We start from the raw sequence: 17,421 nt of genomic DNA on the forward strand, positions 1-17,421 counted from the left end.
GCTGCAGCAATTGAACAAACGCACGGTTTCTCACAAACACACAGGCGTGCATTAAACACCCACATATAGGAACACACAGTCGCAGGTTTCCTACTCAGCCCCCGGGCACATGTGCAACCCTACAAAGTCGGTGTAATTAGAATTCATGCAGCAAAGCCCCACTATCATAGTCATGTTTAATTCAGTGTCTGTGTGTGTGTGTGTGCGTTGAAAGTGCATGAGTAAGAAGATGAAGAGACTAAAAGCAGAGGACGTTAGCAGACGGGGCTTTTTGAAAGTTTATAAAAAGAAACAGAGTGGGCGAGTGAAAAAAACAGTTAGAAGCCACTGTTTTATTTCGGTATAGTGTCGTCGCCCCCCCACCCCCACTACCTGCTTCTTTCCTGCTTCTATTCGTTTGGCTGAATTGATATTTGGAAAATGAAATGTGTAGAAAAAAGCCACCAAGCTGCATTCATGACTGGAGAAAAAGGTCTATTTTCTCTCAGTATAAATGCAAAACAGTGTCAGAAATCAGGGGCTGTATATGCTGCTTTCTGTGCACGATGTAAATTTAATTCAAATGCTCTCTCTATGGAGGCTGTGTGCACCTGAAGGTTTCCCTCTGTTGTCGTGTGAAACATTCAGGGCCTCCATATTTAGTTTTTCCTGTTTACCTGATCAAAAGCTGTCTATTTTTACTGCCATGTTCGTCTCTCTCTGACTGCCCGTCTCTACCTCTGCTCTCCCGTTTCCTTCTGTCACATATCCATGGCGCCTGTCGCCGGGGCAACACGAGCTGTGGCCATTCTATCCTGTCATTAGAATTCCAGGATGAGGACACACACTCTTCTTTCTGTCTTGCACACATACACACCTTGTTCCATCAGTGCTGGATGTTGTAGATTTTGTAATAGGTGGTTGTAATGAGGGGCATTTTGTACCACATGAAACAAGATATTGTCCAATAAAGATGTTTGAATGGGTTTCCCGATGAGCACGTTCTGTAATCAGCAGAGCTAAATCAGTGTTTGAGTGGGTGGAGACCCACACAGCTTAGTGCTGTGATGTTTAAGGGAGGACTGGTTTGTTTTCATGAGGCACAGTACAAACCAAGGTCATTTATTTCAGTACAGGGTTGAAACTGTTTTCATGCATTCACATATTTCTGTACCATGTGTTTGTGTATAATATGTAGTAGACGCAGACAAATACTGGATTTTATAGATATATGAGTTGTGTGTTGTCTTCACACAGTCTGCAGCTTTGCCCAAAGCTTTGAGACGCTGTCCTTTGACTCACGACAGGTTCCAGTGGTGTTCTGACTTTACAAGGCTCAGCTGCTAGCATGGCTAAAAACGTAATATTTATATATATCGTTAGTAAAGAATTGTGAAATAGAAAAAACAGTGTGCAGGGAAAATTGTGCTCTCTGCTTAACACAGTTTATACAGTAAATCTCCTCAGATATATTTTTATTTGTTAGCTATCTGTTGACATGCCAGTGCTAGCATTTCAACATTATTACATAAGTGTGTTATAATAAATGCTTTCTGAAAAGGATTTCAATGAAAAGACTGTTAACATTTTTCTGCTAAACTTTTACTTACAGTGGTGAGATTGATTCATGCTAGCTGAGCACAAACACTCAAAACATGGGAAGCTGGTAGCTTAAACGTGTCAAAAAGGTATTCCCTAAAACTCTAAAGCTACAGTAGTATCTTTTGTATCCAACAGGAAGAAAACCATGAGATACATTGGTTTTAATGTGTAGTCAGCTAACAATCTTCTAATTCTTGACAAAACCAGACTGATTGGAGTATTCATAGCGTTAGCTTGATAGCTAAAAATAATACAACATGCTGGTATTTCCCCACATATATAGATTATGAAAAGTTGTATTAAGGGTTCTTATTTAGCAAGTGCTATATTTTATTTATACATAGTCGTCTCGTTTCTTAGCTCATGTCAATTAGATATACCTCACACATTTAAATTTAAAGAGCTGCATTTTTAAATAGCTGCATTTTTAAATAGCTGCATTTTTAATTAGCTGCATTTTTCTTATCCGAATATTTTTAGAGAAAAATGCAACTATTGCTGCTGCAAATGCATGGCTAATAAGACTGTTGTTCTATTACCAACTGTCTATCAATATTAAAACAAGATAAACATCTAACCCTTGAGCTGCCTCGAAACTGTGTCAGTCATTGATACAACTCTGTCCCAAAGTTCACTGAAACAATGGCCTTATCACCGCCCAAAATCCCATTGACTGTTTAACCTTTCACTGCCGACTGAAGATGTGAGTCACCCTATGGACTTTTAAACCTGGAGCTGCCAAAGGGAGCCATTGATGATCCATTTTGAGTTTAGTGCCTAATAAATTCCATTTATTGACCCCTGAAAATGCAGGACAGAGCCCTTAGATGAATAATAAAAGGATGGTAATCACTAAACCATGGTTTCATTGTCCAAAAGTTGTGAAATTAAAGGGAAAAAAAGCCAAACATATTTTATATGAAGAGGTTGGGATCAAGCATTAATGGTCCAGAGAGAAAAAAGTCTTAATCCTAATCCGGTGTGCTGCATCAATTCCTGCCCTTTGTCCTGATTGTGACTTCTGAGACACGCCCCTCCATCTATAGATGTATCATATGCACTAAAAGCTCCCACAATGACAGTGGTTTCCACCCTGCTGGTATCACCTTTCATATGTGTTCAGCTTTATTAGTCTAAACCAGCCTGTTCTTATCAGCTCTCAGTTGGGACAGTGTATAATTTAAAATGGCTCTGAGGTCTGATGCAGATCTATTCAGGGTTCTGTTGATACAAACAACTTTTTAAATGTTTCTCCTTCAACATTGATTCCTTGTCTGTCAGATAATCCAACCCTGATAGAACGGGGAGACTTAAACACAAACAGTTTACTCGCACACGGCTACAAAGAGTAAACTATTACAGCAGTGACTCACACTCTGGAGACATGGCGGTGTAAACAAGGACTTTCACATTTTGTGCAACAACCACCTACTCATGTGAGTTTCTACCGTCAGTGGTAAGATATCTAAATATTGATGGTTGTAGCACTTAAAGCGTTTCCAAGTAAAAGCCTGGTCTGATGTATGCTCATATTTTATGATGATAAATCTCCTCTTTCCCAGATAGAGAGGATGCTTGAGAACATTTTATTTGTTACAACGAACCAAATCAAACTTAGCGGTAATTAAATTTGACTATTTCACACTTTTTTTGTCAGTCACTCATTTGCAACCCTCTGAAAATGGATCGGCGACCCACTTTTGGGTCCCAAACCACCAGTTGAGAACCCCTGCTCTAATACATGCGCACATGCACACACCCACACATATGAGTCAGGAGATCCAGCAACTATTTTCTTAGGCAGTGAAGCTTTGAGTGAAATTCTAAAAAAAGAAATATAACAATAAAGTTCTGCTTAATTGTTCGTTTAAAGAAGCGTGGCAGTGACCATAACTGAGTGAATCTGTTTTATTAGCAGGCTAAGTTAGAAGGGGATTTTCTGTAATATTTCATCAGTAGTGCTGTTTTTACCAGCAGATATCAGGATGAAAAATATGACCAGAAATCTCACAACACCTACACTACAGCAGTTACATTTCTGACCTGAATGCACTGCATGGATAACAGCCAGAGGAGTGTTCAGTAGGTGTAACAGTGATTATCGCTCCCGCACTGCACTGCCCTTTTACTGAATTCTGGGTCATCGATAGCCTACAGCTGTGATATTTGGGTTGGAGCTGGGATCCCTGCAACCAACACTTTATTTTGTAGTAAGCTCATTGAAGGTTTGCTGCCAAGGTGTGTGTCCTTGGCAGCAGGTTTCTGTTAATTTCAGTAAATTAATCATAATGATGGTGAATGTGCTAACAAGAATGTTCTCAATGTTGCACCAACAGTTAATGATCTTTTAACTTAAGATCTGGGCTCCGTTACAAACAAGAATGACTTGTTTCCTCACATGTACGGTAAAAGAGGTTTTTTTAAATTTTCTACTGAATTGTGCTCGTGTTGTTGATAGTTCTGCACAATTGATTTCACAGTAAAAGCACGTTCTTAGTGTCATCTGTAACCCCATTGTAGGAGAATCCCAATCATTACACATTATTTTAAAGGTGTCTAATGTAGGCCTTAAGTTACTTATAATTGTGTTTTGGGACTTAATGGTGCAAGTAGTAATTTCCCCCCTCAAATTTAACAGAGCCCTTTCTCCCCCGGGTCAGTATTTCAGTTTAGAAAAAGCAAAAAAAATATCAACAGTTCAAGCTGATTCAACATGGAAAAGCAATTTGCTCTATTCTCCATGTTTCTGTAGAGCATCAACATTCGAGTCAGACACCCTTTGGTGCATGGTGCGGTGTGTTTAAATATTGTGTTATAGAGGTCAGGGAGCTCTGAAACACTCACCATGACTTTGCCTCTCATACCTCCTATTCTTGAATGTGTCACTCCTGGCTACGTCTCGTTTTCAGCTGTGATGTCACTTGGAAAGGTCAGCAGCCGTGTTGAAGGTTGGTGTTGAAATACGGTGAACTTTAAGTGCAACGCTTCAAGGCAATCTGTAGTTCAAAACACCAGGAGTAGCTTTTGGGCTGCGACACTCCCGGTGTATGAAAAGCACAGCCAGCTCAGATTGTTTTTTCTGCTGATTATTTGTTGGCAGCCTAATATCTTAAAACTATTTAATGGTCTTTCTTTGGAAACTACTTCTTTTTCTGGACTCCAATATTTTAAATAACTCTTAACTCAAAGATGACAATAAAATATAATCTCCACATGACTCTGTTATTGAGCGTCCTTATGGCAACGTTGAAACAGTTCACATAGTTGCAGTGTTTTATATCTCCATAGCTGAAATACAACTTCTAAAATCCCTCTATCACTCTATGCTTGCAGTGTTTATGCTAAGCTAGGCTAAACCTGTCTTGGGTATAGACTGTTCAAAACATGAGGTCACCCATTGGTTTCCGAAGCATTTTGATGCTGACGATGTTGGTCGCCATTTTGAAAATGCTGACTCTACCTTCATTTTGATCAATCTAGAAACAGGCAAACGGGTGGAGCTGAAGCGGGCCTGAAGCCTCCGGGGTAAAAAACAACAATGCGTCCAACTGTCAGTCAATGGAAGCCACGCCCCTAATTAAATGCTAACTTATGCATACCTTTTATTCCTAAATATAATCAAACAGATGAGGTATTAAAAACAAAGATGCACTTCCTATTCAATGGATTTTTCAACACTGGAGGTTGCTGCATGTTGGGGATATATTATTATACAGTCATTTAATCCATATTGATTTTCGGAAAACATTTATTTATTACAAAATGTTTGACAAACATTGACACGACTCTAAAAAAAGAGTAATGAACAGATTGTATTTAGATTTTTTTAATCATAAAAGTACTTATCAAAACACAGCAGGAGACAAAAAATCAATCAACTCTGATTGGCCCAAACAAATTATTGATGGGTAAATGCCCCTGCTCAAAGATTTTCACTAAAAATGATATTTTTTGTGCCACCAACAGGTCCACATTGGTTTGAAAACTGGCACCTGTTAGCTGAAGCTATCTAATTCATTCCAAAACTTTTAGTACCATTTAGTCATCGACTCCTCCAAATACGTAAAAAAATAAAGCCCCACTTTACGACTAAATCACTGTTGTGATTTAAACAGCCCTTTTTTTTAAACAGTTTTTTTATGTGATGTCTGAAATGAAGGACGATAAAAACAAAAACAGATAAAAGGAAAGCAGTCTTTTTGAAATTGTCCAAAGAATATCTTCTACGTCTGATCAGTGGTGATGCAGCCGTCACTTTGTTCCCATTAGTGATGTCCTCTGTAGTTCACTCTATAATCCTCATTTACCAGCACAGTGGAGAGGTGCACAACACGCTTTGTTTGAGTACATGCAGGCTTTATTATCCCCTGTCTCCAGGAGCCAATGCAGCTGCAGCTAAACTCCTCAGTCGGTTCATTGTGGTGCTGTGCTAATATTATCTGCCCGGCTGGAGATTAGCTCTAATCAGGCACCTGCTCATCTCCTTGGAGCGGGTACACACCTTTAGGCCTGTTAGAGGACTTTGACAGGCCATATGAGGTACAGGGGAGACATCAGGTGCCACACTTAAATGTATGTGAGCAGGTGCACACCTGATACCAACATGACCTTAGACCCCACGCCTTCTATCACCTGGCATGCACACATAGTTAGATACACAACAAATGAAAAACTAACATGCTACCGCACCCTCCGCTCTGCTATAGTGTCGTAGCTCCAGTATTACTCAGCAGCTTTGATTTCAACCAGATCAGCACTGGCACTGGCAGGAAATCACCCTCCTTGTTTCAGTGTGTGTGTGTGTGTGTGTGTGTGTGTGTGTGTGTGTGTGTGTGTGTGTGTGTGTGTGTGTGTGTGTGTGTGTGTGTGTGTGTGTGTGTGTGTGTGTGTGTGTGTGTGTGTGTGTGTGTGTGTGTGTGTGTGTGTGTGTGTGTGTGTGTGTGTGTGTGTGTGTGTGAGAGAGAGAGATAGAGAGTGTGTGTGTGTGTCTATTCAGTAGGAACCAATTTTCACCAAATGAGGACACGCTAGTCTGGGTGGCCTGGAAAAATGCCTGGCAAAGCTCCCATCTCGCACCATTGGCCGAGGCACAATCATGAAGACATAATCTAATCTGCCGACGCTCCTCTTTCTCTCCTCTCCCTCGCTTCTCCCTTTGTCCGTCTTCCTCACGTCCCGTTGTGCCTCATGAACCAACATACAAACAAGAAAAAGACAGAGCTGATGAAACTTGAGTGAAAAGAACTTGTGGAATACATTTCTGCAGAACTATTTCTCCGACGTGCTGGGTCTCTTCCCCCTCTGATGTCTGAAGTCTAGTTGTGTTGAAGTTGCAACAGCTTCACACTCAGCAGGAAACCACTGTCTTTACAAGTCCTTTTCATTTTCTATTCAGCTTCAAAACCACTTTTACAGCAAGCAAAAACCCCACAGAGCTGAAATGACTATAATAACTTCTTGAAGTGTTTTGTCGTAAGGGTTTTCTTTTCTTCTCAAATCTTCTCTCCATTTCCTTCACTCCCCTTTAAATCACAGTGCTTTAAAATAAATCAACAAAACAGAAGAATAAATTAATGCATAACAGGCATCTTAAAACAAGTGCAAATACTACAAACAAATAAAAAACAAACAAAACATAATAGAAAACATTATAGAAATAAACAGCTGTGTGCTAACTACAAATAAATATGTGCAAGATTTGTTAACAAAACAATGCATAAGACACTTTATGCATTGTTTTGTTTTGTTTACATTATCCAAAAATGTAAAAGACAAGAGTCAAACAAAAGCTACTTGTTAAAGCAATGTTGAATAAATGTTTACAGTTGAGATTTGAATAAGAGCTTAGCTTCTGATTTTCTGATTTTGTGTGATAGTTGCATTTTTATTAACTTTCTGCAGTAATGTCAGATTCTGACACTCACACAATGACTGAACAAAAGGAGAAAAAGGAGAAAAATACAAAACTAAACATTAAAATAAAATGAAAACAAGAGCAGCAAGTCTGAAGGTGAACTCAGACCAAGGAGATCATATTTACACATTAGGTAACGTGCAGTCAGTAATCTTCAATTATCATCATTCATCCTTGATATTCTATAACCATATGTATCGTGCAGAGAGGATAAAGTGGGATAACTATGTTTATATAAATATCTAGAGCAGTATGGATGTGTAGGAATGTATGTTCAGTATTATATAAGATAGATAAGGCACAAGAGACATATCTCATGTTAAATAAGTGTAATGATAATACTGAGATATAGTAATGTGATATAATGTAGTACAATATGATACAATAGAAATAATGTATTATAATATAAAATAGATAACATATGTGCATATATGAGGACATATTCAAGTATACAAGCAGTTGTGCAAAGAGCAGAGTGCTTAGTGCAGAGGTTAGAGGATAATGAGACCGGCTCAGTGTCTGTTCCGATGTGTTCTAAATTCTGATAGAAAGACCTCCTGTATCTTTCTTTAAGCAGCGGGGGTGAATCACTCTGTTGCTCTTCAGTTTGTGTAGCACGTTATGAAGGGGGTAGTAGACATTGTGCACGATTGTAAGTATACTAGTCTCAACTACCAGCAAAAGCTATAGGCACACAACAGACCCAGCTTTCTTTATCGGTTTCTTCAGTCTGAGTCTCCAGCACTCTCACTGATGGAACATGTTGAGCATTTTGCTGCAGACATTAAAGTTGCATTTGAAGAAAAGAAAATTCCCATCAGTTCACTGAACAAGAGCAGACTAAGCATTGGCCTTGTGCACACATATACTGTGCTGCACAGTGCACAGTCAGTTCTTGACGAATAAAAAACAAAACCAGTTTAGTTAATCATTTGTTGGTGGCCCCTGTCAGAGCTGCAGCTTCCTGTCTGAGCACCCTGTGGTGAATGAGAAAGACAGCAAGCCTGAGTCTGGCTTCCTTTGGCCCGACCCACAGCCCGAGGACAGAAGACGAATCACTTCTGCCTCTGCGATGCCGGCTTTTATCAGAGAGATGAAAAGGAGCCACAACTGAAGCTCAAATAGGAGCTGCAGCGGGCCGGGAGATGTCCCCTCTAAGTTGGTTTATTGCTGCAGACAGAGAGCTCAAATCTTAAGTCAGATAGAGAGAGAGAGAGAACAGTGATGGAGACATTACAGAGAAGTACCATCTCACCAGAGTCTCATGAGAGAGGTGGACCACATAAAAAAAGAAATGTGAAAGAGGGTGAAAGAGGAAGCGAGCCCAGCAGCTAGCCTGATTTATTGATAGACTATTTTGGCAACCAGAGACTTCCTCTAAAACCGGATGCCAGTTAAGCCAGGAAACACTTTTTGTTGTGTAAGATCTCACACACACAGGAACTAAATAAGGAGGTGCTGAGGCTAAAAATAAGACCGAGGTCTGTTTGGACATGGTTATATAGTGTCAGAGAGCCTGTATCTGTTGACTCAGGATCAGGTGTGTTTAGGTATATGTGCTTTTATTATGGCTAATTATCACTGTAGCCTGGTTTTCAGCAGGAAACAATATGAGAAAAAGAGTCTTGCTGGAAGCATATTTTTACTTCCTGTAGTCTTATCAGTATAAGTAAGGGACAGGTAAGTCTTATTACGACCTTGACTTTTTTTCTAAATCAGAAAATGAACATGTGACATTGACAGCTGAATATAGGGACCTTCAAACCCGTAAATTTGTAATCACTTATTGTCTTATGAATTATTATCTTGATTGTTCCGACAAACGTATTTTAGGTTTTAAATATATAACTGACCTTGAAACCTTGACACACTTCATGAAGGAATGTATGAAAGCTGAACAAAAGTACATTCATACAACACAGAGAGAGAGAGAGAGAGAGAGAGAGAGAGCGCAGGATTACATGCATTAAACCCACGGGGAAATTCTGATCATTCTTAGACTGGATCCTTCTTTAACTTAGTTTCAGGTCTGAATGACTAACAATTGCAAAAAGTTTTGGTATTGCTCCAGAAGTTTGCTTCAGCCAGCTGCTAAAAGAAACAGACTGTAATGGTAATGTAATCCTTATGTGCAAATTAAGCAGATCGTTGTTTTGACCACTTACAGGCTGTGATTGTTTTTCTACATTAGTTAAAACTTCTTCAAATAGTTTGATGCTTCTGCTGCATAAAAAAAACGCATATAATCGCTCTTATCAAAGCCACTCGACTCAATTTACAAAAATGTCATTTAAACTTTCAATCGATTGGAGTTACTCGTCTACTACTACTTGGATTGATGTTTTAAATGGTCATACATAAGAGACATAATATTTGTGCAACACACAGTAATAGAAATATTACAGGGTTGAGCCAACAATAGAAATGCAATTCTTGTTTTCTACACGATAAAATTACAGTTTTTTGTGAATAGATTCAGGCGGCTATGAAGAGAACTTTTTAATGCTACGGTTAAGTTCGAGAGAAGCATCTAGCCCTTAAAAATTGTACATCATTTCAGTAGAACACAGGAATCACATTCCTACCACTGCCTAGTATAGTGATATTGTCATATTGTATCATATTGTGACTCGTGTTGTATCGCATTGAATTGAATCACATCACATCATATTGTATCGTATTCGATCTTATCGCACTGCATCACATCTTTGGTATGGTATCTTATTGCATCGTGTTGTGTTGTATCGTATTAGACCAAGTCGTATCATATCGTATAGTATTGTATCGTTCAACCTCAACCACTTTGTATTTTCATTATTAACTGTTACATAAATATTATGTGGCATCCATAATGCCATTTGAAACAACGATCCATCCAGGTAGTGGTGGACGAGCAACTCCCATGTTATCCAAGTTAAACATACAGTGTGTTTTCTTCAATGGGCTCTGGTAGCTATGAACTGAGCAATGCAGCATCTATTTCTGTTAAAAAATATGTATTTATTCTTCAACTGAGAGGTCTGTCTCTGTTGGGGATCCTTTCTGTAAAGATATAAGACAACTTGAAAACAAACCCCTCAGCTTTTAGTGGTCAAATTGAAGCAGATTACCTTGATGAAGCAGATTTTATACGGGGATTAGATTACAACCATTACAGTCTGTTATGAGGTGTGTGGCTGAAGAAATCTAAAACTTGATGTGCTGATCATCAGTCAATGATACTCAAGGCAATAAATAGGGCCCAGGTTTAAAAATACTGGAGTTCTCCTTTAACATGTAATTGGATAAAAGGTTGCTGTTGAAGGCTTCTTATGAGTTCACTGAGTTCACGGACTGATCTGGGACTTCTGCACACTGCCGCCTGACGCACATACCAGCTGGATCAGCCTGCTCACTGATATCAGTATCTCAAGAGTTGAAACATATTTTATTAGAACTAGTTGAATGTCAACACCTATTCAATCAATCAATCAATCATTACTTGTATAGCGCCGATTCATGACAAGTGTTATCTCAAGACGCTTTACAAAAGAGCAGAAGGGATGATATGCAGGAAGGATTTCTTCTTTGTATTCCACACTTCCTTGCTGCTGAGGTGGAGGTTGGAGTAGGCTGTGCGTGAATGAGGACGGTGATGGTTGTGGGGTTGACACAGTCCGATGGTAGTGGCTGGGCGTCAGGTGTTGGTTGTGGGGTTGACACAGTCCGATGGTAGTGGCTGGGTGTCAGGTGTTGGTTGTGGGGTTGACACAGTCCGATGGTAGTGGCTGGGCGTCAGGTGTTGGTTGTGGGGTTGACACAGTCCGATGGTAGTGGCTGGGTGTCAGGTGATGGTTGTGGGGACGACACAGTCCGATGGTAGTGGCTGGGCATCAGGTGATGGTTGTGGGGACGACACAGTCCGATGGTAGTGGCTGGGCATCAGGGACTTCGGGTGGTATTAGTGCCAGTTCACCTCGCTGTAGGTTGGGGGAGCTCCGTCTACTCGAGAGCCTGGCTTCTGCTGCCGGGATAAGGCCTACTGGGCTTATTAAATCATCATAACATGATTATGTCTGAAAACATTGAATATACATTTTTTAATTTATTACAAAGACCTGTTAAACTTATATGCCCCTGGTCTTAAGCACCAGAAGCTTTGGAAGAACTTGATGGTGTCTGTAAAAGTGAATAGTCTAAATCTGTTTTACTTCCAGGTTAACAAGTAACAAAAACATTGGTTCTAAGTGTGCACAACACTTTTGGGCAAGCACATTCAGAGTAACACAAGTAACATCTAAAATGTTACTATAATAGCAGGGAATAGACCGTAACACATTCATAAAGGATAAGTAAAAAGCCGGTCGTTTTGAAATGGAGGTTAAGTGTGAAGTCTGACTGGAGTGGCCGCTGGCTCGCGGCCTTGTGATGGAGATTACTGCAGATTTAGATCACGGCCTGCAGAGTGGATGGAGCCAGGTACAGTATGTAAAGAGCAGTCAGCTGACAGACAAACCTGCTGTTATGTGTTTGTGTGTGTTTTTAGCCTGTCGTCTCCATGGCAACTCAGGAGAAGATAATGAAGCCTTTTGAGTGTGCAGCACCTACATGTGGTCAGCATACGTCAGAGGTTTTTTCGATTGATGGATATTTTTGATTGTCTGTTATTTGCATGTCGTGTACTTTGAAAAAGGCCCAACCCTCGTAGGTTTGTAAGACACCAAAAGAACAGTTAGCAGCAGTGGTTTCATGTTTTATTATATTTCATTTGATTAATTACTGGCATTTCAATTCAAATCCTGATCTCAACAAAACAGCATTTTCTGCTAAGCTTTGAAATGAAAATCTACTACAAAAATGTTCCCAGAAGCCCAGCTCTTCAGTCATTCAGTCATTATTTAAGATTTTACTTTAGTTCCAGAGACAGGACAGTGGACGGAGTCAGAAATCGGGGAGAGAGGGTAGGGAACGACCCAAACCCGGGCCGTCTGCAAGGAGGACCACAGCCTCCACATTTGCGGCACGCACACTAACCACTACACAACCGGCGGCCCGTCATTCAGTCATTTTAATAATGTACATTTTTTCTGTTGCGATATGGAAAATGACACATGTAAATCACCCTTATGCTCAATACGTGCCATTAAACACACAGGTTTTATGGCTAATGGTAGTCTTAGTGAAAGTGAATTTGGAGGTTATTCTACTGCACATGAATTTCTCTTATTTTCTTACAAGACAATATGTTTCTAATTTTTGTTTTTACCAGACATTGAAAGATAATTTTCCTCTTTGCATAAGAAACTTTTTTTGCTCCTCATCTCCTGAACATCACCAATGAGCTGCTATACTGGTAGACTGTGTGACGTTAGTGCTATTCTGTCAGGTTTGTGAGTGCATTAAAACAATTATTGACACATAATTATAAAATAAATCAAATGCATTAAAATGTAACAGAATATAGTTAACAAAAACTCCTCCAATTAGCTCTGAATAGAGGAAACAAACCTGTAACAATTGTGCATTAATTTAGGACTCACTAGTTTATTTTCTGTTTCTGTGACACGTGGTTCAAAATGTTAGAATAATTCTTCCATGCCAGGAAAAAGACAAACAAAGTATTCTGTATCATGTTGTAAAAAGCCCTGTGTTGCATTAAGATGGTTTTAATGTTATATAAAAATAATTTGAATAAGTGCAGCAAACAAATTATTCTTGTTACAACATGGAACTTATCATCATAGCGCGTCGTATTTATGCTGCACTTATACTGTAGCTGTGTGTCAGCTTTGTTATTCATGCTGGTCTTGTATTTGAACACACTTAAAGAATTAATGATTGTAGGTTGATGCACATATTTTTTAGGTGATGATTGAATCAGCTAGAGTGAGACATCTTGCTCTGTTGAGAGGTGAACATGCACCGTCCTGATCAGCAGGATGTTTGGATCATAGATATATTTATATGTCAGTATTATAATAATGGTAGTGATCAACAGAAGGCGTACATGCAAACAGCATGCCAGAGACGAACTTGTCCTGTTATAACACATAATATTTCTTGTTTTAACGTGACATCTTTGTATGACAGTAAAGCTTTCCCTTCATGACATGATACTGATCCTTGTTTCCCTTTTTTTCAATTCACTTCCATCAAATTCACTCTGAATGTTTCTTAACGATGTGACTGCCTCAGTTACTGATCAGAGAACTTTCCATTCTCTTCCTTTAAAGGGTTGAGATGTCTCCTTTGAGAATAAAAACTCTGTGAGCGTCTGACAGCTGAAACCCCTCAAATCTCTGACGGCAGAGGTGCCATTCATGTTGGATTACATGGTGCAACAAAGTGCAAGGGCCCGTCTCACTCCCCCCCCCCCTGGATCTATGTTTGCAGACCACTGAAGCGTTGCCAAACAGACATGTCTTGCAGCGGACGCTCTGAGACAATCAATCACAGGCCCCCGAGCTCCTGCGAGGCTGCCACCTGGCCCACTTAGAGGACACACAGAAAGTACAGTACATGACGCTGCAGACATGGCCTAAACAAACTGCAGCTGGCTCTCCAAGAATCCCAATTAAAAGCTCTGCTGAATAAGTTATGAGGTAGCTGGTTCACTAAACTGGCATAACTGCAGAGTTAGCGAAGAGCGGAGACACGTGATCAGTAATTACAGAGCAATAAGGAAGGTAAACCAGTTACTGTTCACCGTGCTCGTAAACTGCTGCAGGCTTAAAGGGGACTGATGACTCTGAGATGTTAGAGAATCTGAGCTGTGGGATGTAAAGATGTCCGATACATTTAAACCTTGGCTGACGCTTGTAAAGTTTGTCTTCTCTACCACACTATTCAGCAAGTAAACAGTCAACAGCAGGGGTTTGTTTTCTCTGTAAACACGTGGCTGCTGAACAAAGAGCAGGTCTGCAGACACAAAACAGGTGGCTGCTTTACAGTGACCAGGAACCCTTTCAAAATAAAGTGCAAAATGACATTAAATTAAATACAAATTTAAATTCACATTTATATTTATATTTGTCTCTTATTAACAGTATTCATAACATTTTAGGGATTTAACAAAACAACATACCAGAGTTGATCACAAAATGTTCTTCATAAACTGACCACAGTGGCTAAAGCATCTTTTAGGTTTGAAGAGAAGTCTTTCATTGGGAATCAGTTTCTCCTTTTTAGAGACTGATATCAAACAGTAAACCAGTAATGTTATCAGATTTCGGACTATGACATTTCTAGTATTGGTTTTTATGGTTTCCAGTATGAGCTGATATGAATCGTTTTTAAAGAACATATGAAGCGATAAAAACTGCATGGAGTGATTAAGAATGATTGTCATCATTGGACTCTTCATTTACAATCCTCTCACGCGCTCTACTTCACAAACAGCAGAGCATGGCGGATGAGCAGATATCGGTTCTGCTCCAAAAATGATCCACAATTCATGAAAATGTTAGATAGCCACTAGTAAACTCAATGGTTTAGAAAGCAGCCTTATGAGTACCTTTGCAAAGTCATATTGGTTCATAAAAGATGCACAAATAGAAACACATGTCAAAGGTCTGTCTTCATTCTGTTTTCACAACTAACCCCAAATGACATGTACATGCATCTTGCTTTTTACTGACGTTATTAGCTCTTTCATGCTGCCTGTGAAATATATAGGCAGGAGAAGCCCGCAGCATCATCTATTAACTACTAAGTAGAAGAAGAAAAACAGTAGTGTATCCATTAGTACTGATAATGTTGTTTGTTGCTTTTCATTGTCTTGTGTTTTATGAATTACACTTTCCAGGAGAGTCAAAAAAAGTATCAAAATATTTCAATAACATGAACGAGAGAATAGCTGGATGCTCATTCTAATTCTGCTCTGTGTCTTCTGCAGCTAAAGATCTCCTTCAACGAGTCCAGCCTGAAGAGTACGTACGAGTATCCGTCAGAGACCAGTTGGGACAGCGGGGAGGAGGACGAGGGGGAGAGACAAGACGGGAAGGTGGCGGATGAACAGCCAAGCATGGTGGGACGCATACACATCCCTCGTCCCAGTTTCGCCAACTCGCCAACACACCTGAATAACAGCAACGGTAAGATCATGAGACACTAGATGAAGTGAGGATCTACCTGCACTCTTAAGTCCAGCTCGTACCATCATGGGTCATTCATAGCCATATTAAAAATCTGAAGCATTTTTTATTGCCAAGTACCTTTACACATACAAGTCATTGGACTGTGTGTGTGTGTGTGTGTGTGTTGAGTGTTTTAGTGAAAAACATTAGCAAAGGAGGAAGGAAAAAATAATAAGAAGCTATAAAACAGCAGTGCTCCTTCTGACAAAAAGTGCAATGGAGGAGTTGTGCAGGTATGTGCATGAGTATAATATTCAAAAACAGAGTGCAGTGTAACGAGAATTAAACAGAAGATCAGGGAGGCAGTGATGCTACCTGCTTTCATTTCATTATATTATTTTTAATCTGTCCACATGTGGTAGTAAATGTTCCGTGTGTGTAAAAGTTGTGATGTTCATTATAAATGATCTCGAGCCTAAAGTGATATACTGCTTCCTCTCGTCACAGCATACTAGAATCATTGTGTTTGAAACACTTCTTATTTTGTAAATAAGAGAGAAAGCAGCAAATCCCTTTGAATCATTTATAAGATTATATTAAAGAAGATGAAACCAGAAATGTGTTAAGATAAGTTGATTGTCAAAACAGTTGGTCATTGATTTTCTTTAAATCCATTTATCAATCAGCTGACTCATTATTGCAGCTCTACTCTTAATGTATATTATTACCTGAGTCAGAGGCACAGAGGCCTTTCTGAGTAGATTTTGTGACCATTTTTTGTTCTAGTCCTGTATTCTTTATACATATTCATGGATCCACCAACTCTATTTCATGACTCAGGATTCAAAAAAAAGTTATTGTCTGTCACATAGAGACTGATATTACCTTTGGTTTGAGACTCAATTAACATTCACAAACATTCACACCCATTAGACTCACAGAATCATAAAATCAAACCAGAAGCTCCATAAAAAGATAAATAAACGTTTAAAAGTGTTGTCTATCTGGCCTCGTTTAAAATGCGTACTGCAGTGGGATTCAAAGACTTTTAGCTTCAGAGTTCAGCCATGGTTCATCTTTCACACTTTTTGTAGGACAATCAATACAAATACATAAAGCAGCTGTTTTCTCTTCTGAAAGCGAGATTTACACACTGGCTACTCGGAAGAATTCATCTTTAAAAATGATTTTTTTTTTTTATTCAGTAAATACAAACAACTACAAATGGGAATACAATAAGGTGTTATTAAATGAAGGAGGACTCTCAAAGGTTGCAGAACAACATTAGGTATGATGACAGAGACCCCTACTGGGCAAATTGTGAACTAAAGTTAACAAAATGTGAGGAGAACTAAATGTCTGTCTAGTTTTGACCTCAGCAGCAACAGCTACTTTTTTTAAATAGCTCTGAGAAATCATGACCCGACATGTACCTTATTAATCTTCTTTTGCACAAATGGTGGTACTTAAATACTAACACTTGAATACACAAAATATCAAAATGCTAAAAAAAAAACAGGTTTAACAGTAACAACAATACACAGAGAAAGAAATGTATTGTACATTTTAGTGATGTCTCTTTATTGTCTGCAGACCTTGCCAGCTACGTCCCCAAGCACTCGGTGGACTTTAACACGTGGCAGGAGCAGAAACATGAAGAGAGTGTTTACCAGGAAGAAAACACCGGTCAACAGACGGAGATAACAGAGGAGGTTATGGTGAGATACAACTCCTTCATTCATCAGACTTTAACCTGTTTACTGTTTCTACTGTGGAGAGCTAAGTACTATCATTTGACTTGGTCCCAGTTTTTCATTTACTGCATGGGTTCTGAAAAAGGCCAGAGAGCCACAGTAAGGCAGGAATAGATGG

At 39.3% G+C, this 17,421-nt stretch overlaps 1 protein-coding gene across 1 annotated transcript in view; it reads left to right on the forward strand.

Moving 5' to 3' along the window:
* tprn (taperin) overlaps positions 1 to 17,421 on the forward strand; it is a 33,441-nt gene that overhangs the window by 10,449 nt on the left and 5,571 nt on the right. Inside the window, exons 2-3 of the mRNA XM_061061454.1 lie at positions 15,369 to 15,567; positions 17,143 to 17,267. Coding sequence (XP_060917437.1) covers positions 15,369 to 15,567; positions 17,143 to 17,267 — 324 coding nt within the window. The remainder of the gene's footprint in view (positions 1 to 15,368; positions 15,568 to 17,142; positions 17,268 to 17,421) is intronic.

Source organism: Labrus mixtus, chromosome 17, assembly GCF_963584025.1.
Source record: "Labrus mixtus chromosome 17, fLabMix1.1, whole genome shotgun sequence".
NCBI classification, from domain to species: Eukaryota; Metazoa; Chordata; class Actinopteri; order Labriformes; family Labridae; genus Labrus; species Labrus mixtus.